The sequence below is a fragment of the Capsicum annuum genome, chromosome 7, assembly GCF_002878395.1.
Source record: "Capsicum annuum cultivar UCD-10X-F1 chromosome 7, UCD10Xv1.1, whole genome shotgun sequence".
Lineage (NCBI taxonomy): Eukaryota > Viridiplantae > Streptophyta > Magnoliopsida > Solanales > Solanaceae > Capsicum > Capsicum annuum.
This window is the reverse complement of record NC_061117.1, coordinates 193625450-193641046: the sequence shown is the minus strand read 5'-3', so window position 1 is coordinate 193641046 and position 15597 is coordinate 193625450. Positions and strand designations below refer to the sequence as shown.

General features: G+C 33.2%; 2 protein-coding genes across 3 annotated transcripts; one reads left to right on the top strand and one right to left on the bottom strand.

Moving 5' to 3' along the window:
- Window positions 1-875: 875 nt before the first annotated feature.
- LOC107852786 (syntaxin-132-like) lies at window positions 876-9673 on the top strand. Of its 2 annotated transcripts, none has more exons than XM_047415318.1 (12): window positions 876-1116; window positions 2145-2258; window positions 2403-2459; window positions 3477-3525; window positions 3861-3949; window positions 4042-4115; window positions 4237-4279; window positions 4358-4418; window positions 4542-4567; window positions 4652-4729; window positions 5212-5358; window positions 9327-9673. In XM_047415318.1, exons 1-12 carry the CDS (start codon window positions 1099-1101, stop codon window positions 9486-9488), a joined length of 918 nt encoding a protein of 305 aa, XP_047271274.1. In that variant the 5' UTR covers window positions 876-1098; the 3' UTR covers window positions 9489-9673. The 2 variants fall into 2 exon arrangements, with proteins under 2 accessions (XP_047271274.1, XP_047271273.1); XM_047415317.1 differs by lacking the exon at window positions 9327-9673 and adding an exon at window positions 5463-5885 and having other exon boundaries at window positions 877-1116.
- A 453-nt stretch (window positions 9674-10126) lies between these two features.
- On the bottom strand, window positions 10127-12748 carry LOC124900077 (isocitrate lyase). The gene is made up of 3 exons (XM_047415316.1): window positions 12387-12748; window positions 10604-12206; window positions 10127-10491 (listed from the first exon to the last, which is right to left on the bottom strand). Exons 1-3 carry the CDS (start codon window positions 12414-12416, stop codon window positions 10397-10399), a joined length of 1728 nt encoding a protein of 575 aa, XP_047271272.1. The 5' UTR covers window positions 12417-12748; the 3' UTR covers window positions 10127-10396.
- Between the last annotated feature and the right edge of the window lie 2849 nt (window positions 12749-15597).

Here is a 15597-nt window from a genome sequence, read left to right as displayed (position 1 = left end):
AATTTCATGACTTTTCATCAAACACTCATTATTTTGCCTTAGCCATCACAATATCATCAATACATGCATTGAGATCCAATCTCAATGTATTATCCATATAAAGGCGTCTTAGACATAAATTGATGGGACTTGAACCGAACATGTTATCATCACTTTTGATAATATTGTTCTTGAGGAATAAATCTAAAATATAAATAGTTCCAAACCAATTATTTTTCCTCAAATCCAATAACAATTATATTAGTAGTAGCAAAAAAAAAATATATAAAGAATTACTAACCTTGAAATCCTTCAGATTTATAATCTCACCTTGTTTGGCAGAGTCTCATGTTGATAATCTAAATTAGTTAGAGACTCAAAAACTTGTGTAGCCTTGTACGAACAGACCTCAATTGGTAAGAGACTTCGTACAGATCTCAATTGATAAGAGACTTCGTGTTGATAACGTGTTATAAAATAAAAGAACAAGAAGAATAGTAGAGAGAATAGAGAGAGTGATTTTTATTACTTCTCTTGAGGGATGAGACATAATAAGATTGTAAATACAATGAACAAAACTCCTCTATTTATAGGGGAAAATTACTCCTAGTCTGAGTAAAGACAGATGTTTTAAATCCTAATAGATATCAAAATAGATATCGATAGATATTCACTATAATTTAAATATATTTATAATATTATGGATCTTTTTTTGATTATAAATTTGCTAATAAGGAATTTTTACCTATATAGTACATGCAAAATAATAGTCTTATAAGTCTATTTCAAAACCGTGTCATACTGATGATTTTATTCCCTTTTGGTCATCGAATTTTTGTTGGATGTAACGCCTACCCACACTATATAGAGTCAAACTTTATAAAGCGGTAATACTTTTATAATAATCTTTTTCGATATTTTTTTCGTCTTCCCTTTGTCACGCCGGTCGTAAGGCCCATACAAAGACAAATTTCTCACACAAAGAAAACCCCCCACAAACAAATAAACACTCCTAAAATATTGCCACTCACTGTTGTTTACCTTTCTTGATTTTCTATTATGATCACCATTAACAAACACTAGTACTTCTTAGAGGGCCATAAACAATTTTTTGGAAACATGAATGACCTGCTAGCGGTTAGTTGCTTTTCTTGAACTTTTTTTTTTCCTGTTTTGATTATAGGGGGAGTAAAAGAATGAACTTTTAGTAGTTTTTTCTTGTTATACTGTTGATGGGGTTCTTAAATATATCAGGAAGATAAAGAAATCACTGTTTAATTTTGATGTGCTCTGTTATTTTCTTAGTTTAGTCAATTTTTGTATTACATATGTCTCTGTTTATTTAGTTTTACTGTGAATTGAATTTGGTATGTTTAGTTTTGCATATAGCTTATGTATGTATCAACTATGAGCCATAATTTTCACGAAGGGGTTCAAACAAAAATAAGTATAAGGGGTTCAAACAAAAATAAGTATAAGTGGAAGGGAGTAACATTTAATATATACTCATAGTAAATAATTTTAATCATGTATAAATAATGTAATTTTCTGGTTAATCGGCCCTACCTGGTTCCGCCCTGGAACTGATTGCTTGGTTATTCAACAAGCAATACCAATCTTTTTGTAGGTGGTAGAGTTTGGACTAGAATTAAGGTTGCTCCTTATGGACATTTAGTTGCTTGCTTTTTCTTGTCTTTCCTGCTTGCTGTTCTAACTTTATTTGCAATTTAACAAAGCTTAGCTTTTTTTTTCTTGATAGCTATTGTGTTCGGGTCAAAACTTGCACGCCCCTCGGCTAATTCCACGGGGTACGTGTTGCACCCACCAACACAGTACTTTTAACTCTGTCCATCTATCCATCAAGGCTTGGACGGATGGAAGAAATCACGTGTATTTACCTTTGATTGAGATTTGAACCACCTGTGACCTCATGATTCTCAACTGACTTCATTGACCACTTGGCCACGCCCTTGGGTGCTATTTAACAAAGCTAACTGCAGATTCAGTAATAAGATCGGATTTTGTTTGTTTGGTTTCCTCATTAACTTTTATGTATATCACTTATCTTGTAATGAAGATTGTACCTTAGTCACTATTTGATTTCAAACTAGGGGGATGATGTGATCTTAAAGTGTGTTGTTCTGTCATTTCGGTTACTATTTCAGGATTCAAGCTTTGTTGAAGGCAAAGATAATGCTTCCAAAGAATTTGATATCGAAATGGGCCACCGATTTACGAGGAGCCAGTCAGATTCTGGAACTGACAGCTTTAATAAGCAGGTATCACTTTACTGACCCCTGAGTGATTTTGAGATTATCGGTGTAGTGCAATTGTCTCCTAATGATTAAACTCTATGAACTATTTTTTCTAAAGTTTATTCTCCCTATTTTGTTGTTCCTGACATATGGTACAAAATCGTGTAGATACAAGAAATCGAGAAACAGGTCGATAAACTTTCTGGTTTACTGAAGACCCTTAAGGTATCATTCACGCAAATTCTTTGCCTTTGCTTTTTTTTTTTTAGTTTTAATTGCTATTCAGAAATCATTTATATCTATTTTGTACTTTCTTATTTTGAGAAAGGCTTCATTCAGGCCTGCTTTTACATGCTTTAAATTTTCAGTAAAATCAATCCTGGAAATTGAGTACTTCGTCTTCCCAGTTACTAAAGCAGTCTCTTGTTTATAAAGAAACTGGTAACAGTATAGTTGGTTTCATATCAGGGTTCAAGTTCCAATAGAGACAAAAAATGCTAGGTGATTTCTTCTCTGCCTTGGTGGGTTGAATTACCAAGTAGTTGTGCTAGTTGGAGGTGGTAGGTACTAGCTCAAATAGTCGAGGTAGTTGCTTTTTCTTTTGGACCCAAATGTTAATCTTGGTTGTCCGTCTTTGAAAATAGTTAGTCGATAAGAGCTAACTAGGCATTATTTCATAATGAATCAAGAGAATAATTATAGTGGTGAAGGCCAAATATTCTTAGTTAAAGCAGTACTTTGTGTTTCTCCTGATTTATATATGATCAAAATTCACCTCGTCAATGTACCGTAGAAGTCTGTTACTTGATGTTTGCTTGATTTCATTCTGCAAGAGATTGAAACTTTTAGTAGAGAACTTTAGAACAGTGGCGTTTACTTCAATTTTGTTATTCTGTTGGATTAAATGTTCAGGAAGATGACATTCAAGGGATGGAATAGGATAAACAGTGTGAGAATGGGTTTAACTATAGGAGAATAGATGGGGAAGAAAAAGGAATTAAGTCACTCCTTCGATGGTAAAATATAACCTTGGTTCCCTGTCTGAGAATAGTCAGTTTATAGATTGTTAAAAGTTGTTGTCACAATACTTGAGAATAATCAGTTCTCACTTTTGTCTTTATAACTCACTTTGCTTTAGTTTAGCGATAAATTGCATGTGTCACTTTGATCTTTTCCATCTGATTAATTTTCTTTACCCTTTCTCTAGTCAGAGATTATTTACTGATTGGAATTATCTTTCAGGATGCTAATGAGGAAACAAAAACTGTTACTAAAGCATCAGCAATGAAAGGTCGGATAAAGTACTACTGCATTTTCTCTTGTACAGCTAACAGATTCTCTTTCAACTCTTACTGTTCTCATCTCTTTAACCTTTAAGTTGGTATTGTATTGTAAAATATAACTGTAAGTCAAGAGAAGGCTAGTATTTTTTCCAATCCATTTGCTATAATGCACATGTGACATATTAACAAGGATAAGTTCATCTATTACTGAAGAGTAAACAGGCCTTTGTTCCTTTACTAGTTAAATGACATCGATAAGTTCATCTATCTCTATGACCTGTTTGTTTCTGGTAATCAGCCTGCTAACAACAAGCTCTCAAGAAAGTGTTTTTTTACTTGTCAGCAATAAGGAAGCGGATGGAGAAAGATATAGATGAGGTTGGGAAGATTGCAAGAAATGTCAAAGCAAAAATAGAATCAATAAACAAAGAGGTAAATTAGTCTACTCTTTTATGACTAGTAAAGCAGTTTTTGAGTTAAATGTTCATCATTCAAAAGCACTCTAATTCTTTTCTTTTCATTAGAACTTGGCCAATAGACAAAAGCCTGGATGTGGAAAGGGTACAAGTGTTGACAGATCAAGGACAAATATGACCAAGTACATTAATAAACATAGTTTTTCAATTTTGCTTGATGTTATTTTCCACTTCTTATGTTTGAGCAGTCGTAAATGGTAATTGTGCGAGTGTATGTTTTTTTTTTTAAATGTTGATCTGCAGTGCATTGACGAAGAAGTTCAGAGATGTTATGACAGAATTTCAGGTATACACACGTCTTTTTATTTGCTTTGTGTTGTCTTTTCTCTTCAACATAAGTTGGTTATAAGTTATTTTCTTCCAGACATTAAGGCAGAGGATAGACAACGAATATCGTGAGGTCGTAGAGCGAAGGGTGATCACAGGTTTGGATCCCAAATTTTATTCCAATCTAAATATAACTTGTGATATCTGCTTAATGATTTTTGAATTTCCATATGTTGATCTAACATGTGGTTTTATCATGTTTCAACCTTACAACTGAGCAGTAACTGGAACTAGACCAGATGAGGAGGTGAGTGCAAAGTCTTGCAATTGATAATCCTGATCAATACGATTGTTTTTTTTCTTCTAATGTTTATTCTAATGATCATGTTAGACAATAAACAACCTGATTGAAACTGGAAACAGCGAACAAATCTTCCAGAATGCTATCCAAGGAATGGGCCGCGGTCAGGTATCTCTTACTACATCATTCTACTGTATTTTTCTCTTTTGACCGTTTCAGAATTTGGGAGTTAATTTTTGTGGCATCCACTTCTGGTATCTTTTCTCCTTGTCTCTTGTCAATATAAAATGTAGGGAAAGCATGGTTTCTGCATTAGTTAATGCTTATCTTGTTGAACTAGCAGAAATAGTACCAGCTGATATCATTTGAATTCCTTCGACATACTAACTTGTCGCGTACGCCACTCCTTGAACTCCACGTATCGTTATATAATGAGCTTGGGAACATGAGTTTTATATATGAGCAGACATCCCAGTCTATATTAAATATCTCATGTCATCTCATCAAGAAGCTTGAATGCAAGACTGCAATGCAAATAGATTTTCTATGCTTTTAGCGTGTTTCACCTTTTCCCTCTAGAATTTAAGCTACATTTGTCTGTCTTATCATTTTCCCTTCATATTTCATTTTGGTAATATGCTCAACTGTAGATCTTAAGCACCGTAGAAGAAATTCAGGAAAGACATGATGCAGTGAAGGAAATTGAGAGAAAGCTTCTTGATCTGCATCAAATTTATCTAGATATGGCTGTTCTGGTTGAAGCTCAAGGAGATTTGTTAGATAATATCGAAACACAGGTTTGTTTTCAACCCTCCTATTATTTCCTCAGCTTATTGCTACCTTGAAAACGAAAGGGTCTCTGCTGCACTGTGTCGAATTTCTCAATGGAAATTTTGTTCAGGTGACAAATACAGTTGATTATGTCCAATCAGGGACTACTGCTCTTCAGACCGCAAAGAAACTACAGAAGGGCTCTCGAAAATGCCTGTGCATTGGCATTATACTTCTCTTATTTATAGCAGCTATAATAGTTATCCCCATCGTTCTCAAACAACCTTGGAAGAGTAACAAGGCAGCTTAACTTTTTGTTTTCGAGCTGTGCATGTGACGTGTGTGTGTGTGCCTTTTGTTAAAAGCTAAGCCTCAAAATTTTCAGCCGAGTCGTGTTAGCTTGTCTATAGCGTGCCTTGTCGATTATATTCCTTTACTTTTTTGGCCACTTCATTAACTAGCTTTTGGTGTTAACATTCTGCTAATTTGTCCATGAATATGTGGATTAGTATATATTGTAGTTTCTTAGAGGCTTGATTAAGTCGTAAAAACAGTTTAAATCTTGAAAATTACCCCCATCTTTTTGCTTTATTTTTCCTTTTCCCCCTTTCTTAGTGAATTTAAATGGAGTTTCTTAGATGTTGTTTCAAGGTAAAAACTTAAATACACTATAATAAATCGTGTTTAACTAGCTTCATGTAGGGAAATCGCCACCAAGCTGTCTCAAGTTACTTGAAAGTCTTTTATCTCCCTCTTTTTTTATAGTGGTTTATCATCCAGTGTTTAGTACCTCCATTGGAACTCAACTAATTTGGATTCGCGCTGCATAGGGTCTATGAGTGAAGTGCTCTCTACTAAACAAAATTTCTATACCCAGAACTTGAAACTGAGATCCCAAGTTAAAGAGAGGAGCAGTCCCTTTAGCTGCACCGTATTCTTTGGTGGTCGTGTAAGTCGTTTATCAAAATCTTCAGATAAATAAATAGAAATATGTCAAATATCCTTTTTATAGTATTATTATTACTAATTACTCTACTAAACATAAGCCATAAGGTCAATGATTCTGTCCAACAAATAAATATATGTCAAATCGGTTTCAGATTTCAAAATTTTAGCTAACGAAGCAAAGTTTAGGAATCAATTAAGAGGGGTTTACTCGATTGGCCAAATGACAAGTTTGGATATTGAACAAGATGTTGAAGTTTGATCTTGAATTGAAAATTTCACGTGTACTTTATTTGGACGTCACTATTTAACGTGTATTCATGTTTTTTTTCTCTGTTTTTTAATTGTTTTTTTTTAAACGTTTGGTCACTTTGGAACAACTTCATACGTGTAGTGTTTCATAATTGAAATTTAAGTACAATATGTTTGAGGTGCGGTCATTTGGACAAAAATATGACCCTTTTTTAACGTTTGCCCACCTTGGAACAACTTGATACGTGTAGTGTTTCACAATTGAAATTTAAGCACATATGTTTTGAAGTGCGACCATTTGTACTTGAATGCTAGTCGTTTGAAACACCGAATGTGTGAAGTTGATCCGAAGTGGATAACTTATAAATCTTTAGGCATTGCGAGTATTAACATAAATGGGTTGTTTGGTTGGTGGCTTAAGGGGTAACATGGTGGCATAAGAGGTAAATCTTGGGATAAAATGTGAAATAATTTCACGTTTGATTATATAAATATTAATTACTCTTGCGAATCATTTGGTGCAAATTTAATGAAATTAGTTATTCCATGTAAAAAGTGAAATAGCTAATCCCCTAAGATATTCTCAACCCATGAAAATTATCATCCCCTCAGGGTAACCCAAGAACCCCCAAAAGGTAATTTGATATCAATGCAAATCCGCCTTTCATGAAATGTCCAAAAAGACAATTTGAGAGGGATTTACATTCAATTGCACTATTTATCCTTCAAAAGCTGATTTTTAATATACCCTTATCAATTGAGCGGTTGGCCAAGCGAGACATAAATTCTTTAAAAGCGGATATAATTTATGATATATATTAGGGGAAATGACAGAAACGACATTTCAAATTAAATTTATTTTCATGAAAATGGCCATGGAAATTAAATTTCATTTTCTAGCCATTTCAATTTACTACCTTGTTCTATACCGTTTCTACACGCCTTCTATACAATTTCTATACATATCTTATACATATAAATATTCTATACGAAAATTATATAGTTTTGATACACAATTTACACAATAACTGTACATTTTCTTACATGTTTTATACAACAATTATATAATTTTCATACACTTTCTATATATTTCTTTTATATATCTTATACATATACATATTTGATAGAACTATACAATTTCTATACATATATCTTATACAGATACATATTCTATTTAATAATTATATCATTTTTATATAATTTAATTATTATTTCTAAATAATAAAAAAAACATAATATTTGATCAGTTAAAAAAATTATAACAAAAAAAATGAAATATTTGTAAAATGGCCGAATTGCTCAAGTTGAATACTGTATTAGTATTGTATATATATTGTATCAATATAGTATATGGATTACGTAAGTCAAAATGACCCAAATTAAGAAATGGATATAAAGAGGAAATAGTATATTTGACTGATCATTTTTTAAAAAATTTTCAATTTAGGTTATTTGTTTTAAAAAGTGTTAATAGATGTGAAAGTGTGATTTTTTCCTCTCATTGCACAACCAGTGATGTTTACTTTTTCTCGATGGGCCAATTGGGCCCAGCATACAATGTCCTAACATTTTACAATAATTGTACAGACTAATCACTCTTTTGACAAATTAAAAAATTGTGGGTTTGAAAAGTCATTGAAATTTGAAAAGTACCACTTTTGATGTAGAAATAAAATGTTATTGCTTAAATTTTTTAATTATTTAAAATAGTTCATGTTATGTAATTGAAGAATGTCTTTGACATTTCAAACTATACGTGATAATCCAACTCATTTCTATTTTCTAGCCATTGATTTAAGATCAATGAAATTTATATTCTATTTAAAATGAGAAGGTTCATCATGAATAATTGGAAAATTTACATAAATTTCCATACTTTCTTACCATATTTACTTACTCACTCACTTTTTAAAATTAATTATATAATATCTCACAATAATTCTTAGATACATGTTGTAACCACGTGAATACATGTTGTAACCCTTAGATATATGCAGATATATATGGCTAAATTCGGATATATGCGATGTATCTGAGATTGAACGATGTATCAGTATCGTATCCACATCAATATTTATTTTAGTGATGATGGCCAAGAGGAAGAGCAGTTCTATAAAAAATTTACCGTTGTTCCTGCATGATGCAACTTATTGGTTCTTTGATAAGTATAAGGTTTGGTTGAATTAGAACTAATCACATGACCAAATTTAGGATATAAATTCAAGTTTTATAACTATGCTTACTCATAGTTGTGTGATAACAGGTCATACAGAATTGCTTAGTATATATCTACCATTATGATTTGGATTTAACTTATATATATCCACATTATAAATAATTTATTGATTACCACTGTACTCTAACCTATTGATTACCCTGTATTTATAGGTGATAATTTTACTTATTATGAACATGGTTGGTGCGCAAAATCGTTTCTCCTAGCAGATACTAGTGATTTTGTAAGCGTATTTACTGGGTAATTGTGTTATAAGAGGTTATAATAGAGTTGCTTAGTACATTTTAACTTAGGTACGCTAATTTTTACACTATCGAGTTAGTATAACATGTTGTAACAAGTTGTTTGTCTTATGTATGTAACTAGTTCCACATATTATGAACTGTTACATGTAGTTATTTTTTAAGCGCTGCAATATGTTAAATAATACTATCTCTTTGGTAAAGTAGCAGCATGTCTTGTTAGAAAATCCAAACGGATATCAGATTTGTCAAACAACATTTGCTCTTAATTAAGTGCTTAATTTTTGGTTTGGTTCAATTTGTTCCTTTGTATTTCCAGGTAAGATGTGCAGTGGACCATGTTAATATGGGTACAGATGCACTTCAAACTGCAAAGAGCTTGCAGAAAAAATCAAGAAAATGCATGATGATTGCCATAATTTTGCTTCTCATTATCGCGGGCGTTATCGTTCTCTCTGTGATCAAACCTTGGAAGAAGTAACTATCAGTAGATAATCAACATTACTTGCTGTGGATTTATTTTCTTAATGTATGTTCATTTTCTGTGCCACTTACAATGTTTCCTCTTTTTTGTTCCATGTATGTTCTTTTTTCTTCTCTAGTTGTATCTTTCCTGTATCTAATAAGTTGCAAGTATTATATGGAATAATAAGATTCAACAGATAATTCTTTGCATCACTCTTTGGGATCTAAACTTCAGCTATTTGGTTTACATAAAACTGCAAATGAACACAATTATTGTCTCATACCTAACTTCAGACAGGGGAACAACAGTCTGCAAGATATCTAAATGAGAGTTGATTAGCACCCAATGAGGTAAGACCTTTTTTCATTTGTTTTATGACAGAAAAATTCATATGGAGCCAATCCTTTGGGCCAACCACATCCACCCTCTAACATTTGCCCCTTAAAAACTGAACTTAGTTTGCTTGACACTGATCTTGAACTTGTGACTTGAGACACAAGTCCCTCAACCTTCGCCCATTGAGCTAACCCCCGGGGCATAATGAGGTAAGGTCTTTGCTTCGCATCTTCTGTTATTTGAGCTATTAGTGTAGATTTCAGAGAGTTTGAATGGAAATTTTGGAGAAACTAAGTTAATTAGATTGAACAGCTTAGTAAAAGCATCAACAAATTCATTAAGCAGCAACTGGAAACTCTAGTGAAACTCAAGTCCAAATAGAGATGAAGATACAAATGATAACTACTAGGCAATTTGAAGGCCAAAATAATGTCCAAAATGATTCAAATCCCTGAAAAATTATTCAAAAAAACAACTGAAAAATCTTATTGTACTTGAAATCCACAACTTAAAAATTGAGATTGTTCAAAGCTCCACACATCTTCATGCTCCAAAAGAACTCCTCTTTTTGTTTTCTTTTTTTGTTTTTACATCCTCGACTTTGCAACCACCATACTTCCATCACCCAAGTTTGTTGTTCCAGTCCTTGTCCATTTTTCCTCAAATTGCTCTTCTGTCACTCCTGCAATTACCATATTGCAGATACTTTGTTACTAATAAGTCTTATCTAAGTTTAAATATTATTTACTGACATGTAAAAAATGCGTAAAATTTAAAAGGGTAGATTTTTATACCTTTGCCCATAGCAGCAGTAGAGGTGATTCCTCCCTGGACAGTCCTTAGAACTCTGTCATAGTAATTAGCACCAGACCATTTCTGATGTGCCAATGTGTCAACACCATTGCTCCTCTCCTCTCTTTGTATCTTCTCCACGTAGGCCAGCATTCCCCTCCTGGCGAAATCCTTAGCAAACGTGTCGACGATGAGTGCATCAGCATGGAAACCAGCTAGAGTAATGAACTGCCAGCAATAGCCCAACTTGGCTATTCTTGGAATGAAATCCATCATTTGGTTGTCGTTCATTCCGGATGCATCCCAATTGAATGATGGAGACAGATTGTAAGCCAACATCAGCTCAGGCCTCTGAGACTTCACTCCCTCAGCAAATTTTGTGCATTCCACCATATCAGGACTTGAAGTCTCCATCCAGACTAGATCAGCGTGGTGAGCGAATGCCCACCCACGAACAATTGCAGCCTCTACTGAACCCTTAAACCTGTAGAACCCTTCTCTGGTTCTTGGCAAGTCCCAGTCCCAGAAAAGATTTGGAAGGCCAAGTCTTTCAACAATCTCCCTGGCTTGTTCATGGGAAAGACATTTTTCATAGCTTGAATGATTCATCCACTCGTTCAATCTCCTCTTCTTCTCGTACTCCCCGAGGTTCATTTTGTTGATTGCATCCACGACACATTGAGAAAATGTCTTGAGCTCAGCCATTGCCAGCCAGTTATCCTCAATGGCTTGAAGTTCAGGCCCACTTTTGCCTGCAGCCATAGCTTCAGACATAAGAGTGGCCAAACTCTTGCCCTTGAGATTCGGGTTAGAAACGCCCAAAATGAACTGGTGATCCCTTGTGTCCACATTGGTTTGGATCAATGTGGCTGCCACGGCATCAGTACGAGCCACGAGAACCGTCTCGGTCCCCATGACATCAAACTGCAACCTTGCAGCCACAAGCCTGTTAATGTGTTCACTGATGGCAACAAGAACTTTGCCAGCCATGTGACCACATTTCTTGGTAACAGAAGATTGATCCTCAATGTGGACACCAGCAGCACCGCGCTCCACGAAAAGCTTGCAGAGCTTGACAGTGGCAGTTGCACCACCAAAGCCAGTGTCACCATCAGCAATGATAGGCTGCAAGTAATCAATAAAAGGGGTTCTAGCCCTCTCCTCTCTGCTCATGCTCATCCTGGCTTCCCTTTGTTTCCTATCATGATACTGTTGTGCGAAAAACAAATGTTCGACTTTGTTAGGAACAGTGTCATAAGGGTAATCAGCAAGATCCGGACCTGGTTCATTGGTGCTAGTGTGGGTGGAAGAACACTGCCAGCCAGAGACATAGATGCTGTCCAAATGCTTAGCCATCATGGTGACTTGAACAGGGTCAAGTGCACCAAAAGTCCTTGAAGCAGTGCCATTGGCTTGGTGATTCTTGAGTGTCCTCCACAGCTTCTTGGCTAACTCATTGGATGCATAGCTTTGCCTCATAGTTCCTCTTAGTGACACCACATCCCTGGCTGAATATGGCCTCTTGGTTAGCCTGAACCTCTCTGAGTTCCACCATGCTTGCACCTCTGCTACCTCTGCCTCAAATCTCCTCTCTTCTTCCATGATCTGTTACATGCAAAATTCCACAAATAATTACTAAGCAAAAAAGAATAAATGAATAAATGACACAGCAACAACAAATTGAATATCTCATTTTGAAGATATATTTGTGCATGTCGCTCCATTTAAATTCGTCTCAGTATAAAAAAGATTAAGCATAAAGAAAAGATGGTAAGATGATCTTACCATTGAAGGAACTGAGAAAGATGCAGCCATGGCTAGAACTCTAAATATATTTTTTTTGTTTGTATATCTATACAATTGCTATGATGAATTGTTTATGCAATGAGGTATGGCAAGGACCCTCAATTTATAGTACTCAAGATAGAGGTATGGTTCTTAAAAATGATGCCAATTGCCAAAGGAAGGATAAGAAAAATAAATAAAAAACTAAAAATCCAATAATTTTCCACATCATTTTTCCAAATAATTTAGACCTTATCTCTAGTATTTACTTATCTTGACGGAGATAGAGCTGATGCATTGCAAAAAAAAGAGGTGTTGATATCGAGGCAATGGCGTTTTCTATCCATGACAAATTTCGCAACTGTGTTTGTCCATTTCCTCTTTAGGATGACCTCACTTTTTTATTTTGATTTTTAATTTCGTGTTTGGTATTTATATTGGAGTCTCGATTGGTTCAGATCATGCACTGTATATTTTGAGGGTGACGCTTTCAACAAAATTTTCTCTTTACTCAAATTCGACCTCAAAATCTCTGATTAAGAGTGAGTAATTCAACCGCACAACAACCCATGTCGGCCATTTCCTTTTTTGGGCTGATCTCACTTTTTCATAATGATAGTTAAACCACTTCTGTTTTTATAATTAAATTGTTGTTCTTGCACCATGCCACCTTTTCCTTTGGTTTTCTAATCCTATGAGCCAGTAGATCCGGAAGTAGCTGGATTGTTTTACTGAACAACAAAAATTAATCAAATGGTTTCAAGAGGAGGTGGATTGCAGTTTAATACTAGATTCGGTAGAATCCAATAATTTTAATTAAAGTTTTGTGTTTGTATTAAAATACATTAAAAATGTATAAGTGGTTTATCGAAAGACTCAATAAGTTGTTATTAAAATTTAAATTCTTTTAAATGATCTCTCAATTAATAGAGATTTTTTTCTCGAATCACCTTTCTTTTTTATCAAAATTTTCAATAAAGAAAATAATTTTTTAAAATAATAAATAATAATTGAGTGACTATGTGAGAAATCAACTCAATAAAATTGCATGTGCGATTTCATTCTTCATGCACGAAGAGTCTAAAGTGAAATTGTGCTATAATTCATCATATAGTTAGTGAAGGTTTTTAATAATTACTACAATTTATTTGCTTCTTTCTTTCATATATATGCATCATTTATTTTAAAAAAAGACTAATTTTTCGAATCTGGCATTTTTGTAAAATTTTCAATATCCAGTACAATGTTCCATCAGATGTTTATGAGACGACGCACATGTTTGTTGGGTATTTGCAATGATACCTTTTTCATAAATATTCAGTTGACGATCTAGTGATATTTATATGAATATGACATTTATAAATTGTGTGACATTTCTTTCTTTTAGCGGGGACAGCCATTTAGTTGAGCATTTAAGTCCGAAAAAATATCTAAGAATCGTAACAATTCTGAATATTCTATCAAAGTGACTTTTATACTTTTAGCACATAAAAAGTCATCTAATCTTTGGAATCAAAATTCTATGAAAGTCACTTTTATGTTTTTTAGGACAATAAAATGATCCAATTATTATCTTTGGACTCAAAAATACAAGACACGTATTTGACATACCATAACATATTAATATTTTTTTTGGATAACAAAACTTGTTTAACCCATGATTATTTTCTTTTAGCATCTTGTTTGGATCTTGGAATCTGTTTTTTAGTACTCATTTACAGTGATTTACTGTTGATTGTAAAATGGAATAACTATCAGTTAAAAGATGAATGATTTCGGTTTACAATCAAAAGTGGACTAAAATTCAAGTCATTTTGTCACACTGAAAATTACTAAATAATTTCACATTACTAATTATTATTTTCTGCTTGAAGCGAATAACAAATAAACATAGTATTATTTGAAGTTGCCGATTCATATGTTCAGTGCAAGGGAGAACTCTAATAGCTGGAAGTGAAATGTTTTACATTTGTCTTCATACTTCACTCTACTTAAAATATCGATTTTATATAGATGATAAATAATGGTTAAGCAACAATGTTTGCAATAGAATTGAGATTTGTTAGTTATACTATGAAATTAGATTTTTCCAAAAATAATTATATCATTAAATGTCAATATTTATTTTGTTCTCCAACTGGGTTATAAAAGTAGAATTTTCGACCTGAATCTAAATTATATAAATTTTAATATGAATATCAAATACTAAATTAGAAACTAGAAGGAAAATGATAATAGGGCTCGGGAAAGAACACCAATAATTCGTCATGGTCAATAACATTATTAAAGAAGTTCAATGATATCATGGATACTACATCAAGAATGATTAAGCTGAAGATTTAAAGTAACCTTTTATCTTATTGGGTGAATAGATGGGTAGAGTACTATAAGTTAAATGTGCTGATATTGTTTAAAAATAGGAATTGATTAATATGCTATGGCATGTCAATTATGTGGCTTGTATTTTTGGGGTTAGATAGAAGATAATAATTGGATGACCTTCTTATTCTAGAAAGAACACAAGTAACTTTTAATAAAATAATTTCTAAGTTTGAATGATTTTGTTATCCTAAAAAGGTAAAAGTAATTTTGACAATATATTTTTCTATAAATTAAATTGAGTGACCATTCAAAAGAATAACTCCAATTTTTTTCCCAGTTTTGGCAAGACAGCAAAATAAATCATACTGCTGAATTATTATTATTTAAAAAAAAAAATGCAGTTTGGCATACTTCTATCATTCTTACAACTCTAGGTATACATAACAGATTTTGCGTAACTCTAAAAAAATAATTGGGGTGTAACTTTACTAATATATTCCTTAATTATTGTTTATTTTTGCGTCTTTTAATTTTAAAATAACTAATACTAAAAGATAAAGTTGGAAATAATTAATTCTCTTTTAATATTTTTTTTTTAAAAAAAGGCAAAATATACCCCTGAATTTTTTAAAATGGTATGCAAATATTCTTCATTATAGTTTTAGATTGTTAATGCCCTTGCCGGCATACTTTTGGGTCATATATATTTTCAACCTTTAAAAATGGTGTGTAAATATCGTTCATTATACTTTTAATTTGTCAATGCTCTTACATTCATGCTCTTGGACCATATTAAGTTACTTGGTGAGACACGTAGCATTATAACTATACTAGTTTAAGTGTACGCGTCTCGCGCGTGTACTTCACTTTATTGATCAGTTCAAACATT

Bases quoted from the DNA above. Each gene is read 5' to 3' on its own strand.
- LOC107852786 (XM_047415317.1), top strand. The intron at 4,730-5,211 runs GTATCTCTTACT...GCTCAACTGTAG, and splicing joins AAGGAATGGGCCGCGGTCAG to ATCTTAAGCACCGTAGAAGA. The intron at 5,359-5,462 runs GTTTGTTTTCAA...AATTTTGTTCAG, and splicing joins TAGATAATATCGAAACACAG to GTGACAAATACAGTTGATTA.
- LOC124900077 (XM_047415316.1), bottom strand. From the start codon at position 12,416: ATGGCTGCATCTTTCTCAGTTCCTTCAATG. The intron at 12,207-12,386 runs GTAAGATCATCT...TGCATGTAACAG, and splicing joins CTTTCTCAGTTCCTTCAATG to ATCATGGAAGAAGAGAGGAG. The intron at 10,492-10,603 runs GTATAAAAATCT...TGGTAATTGCAG, and splicing joins TACTGCTGCTATGGGCAAAG to GAGTGACAGAAGAGCAATTT.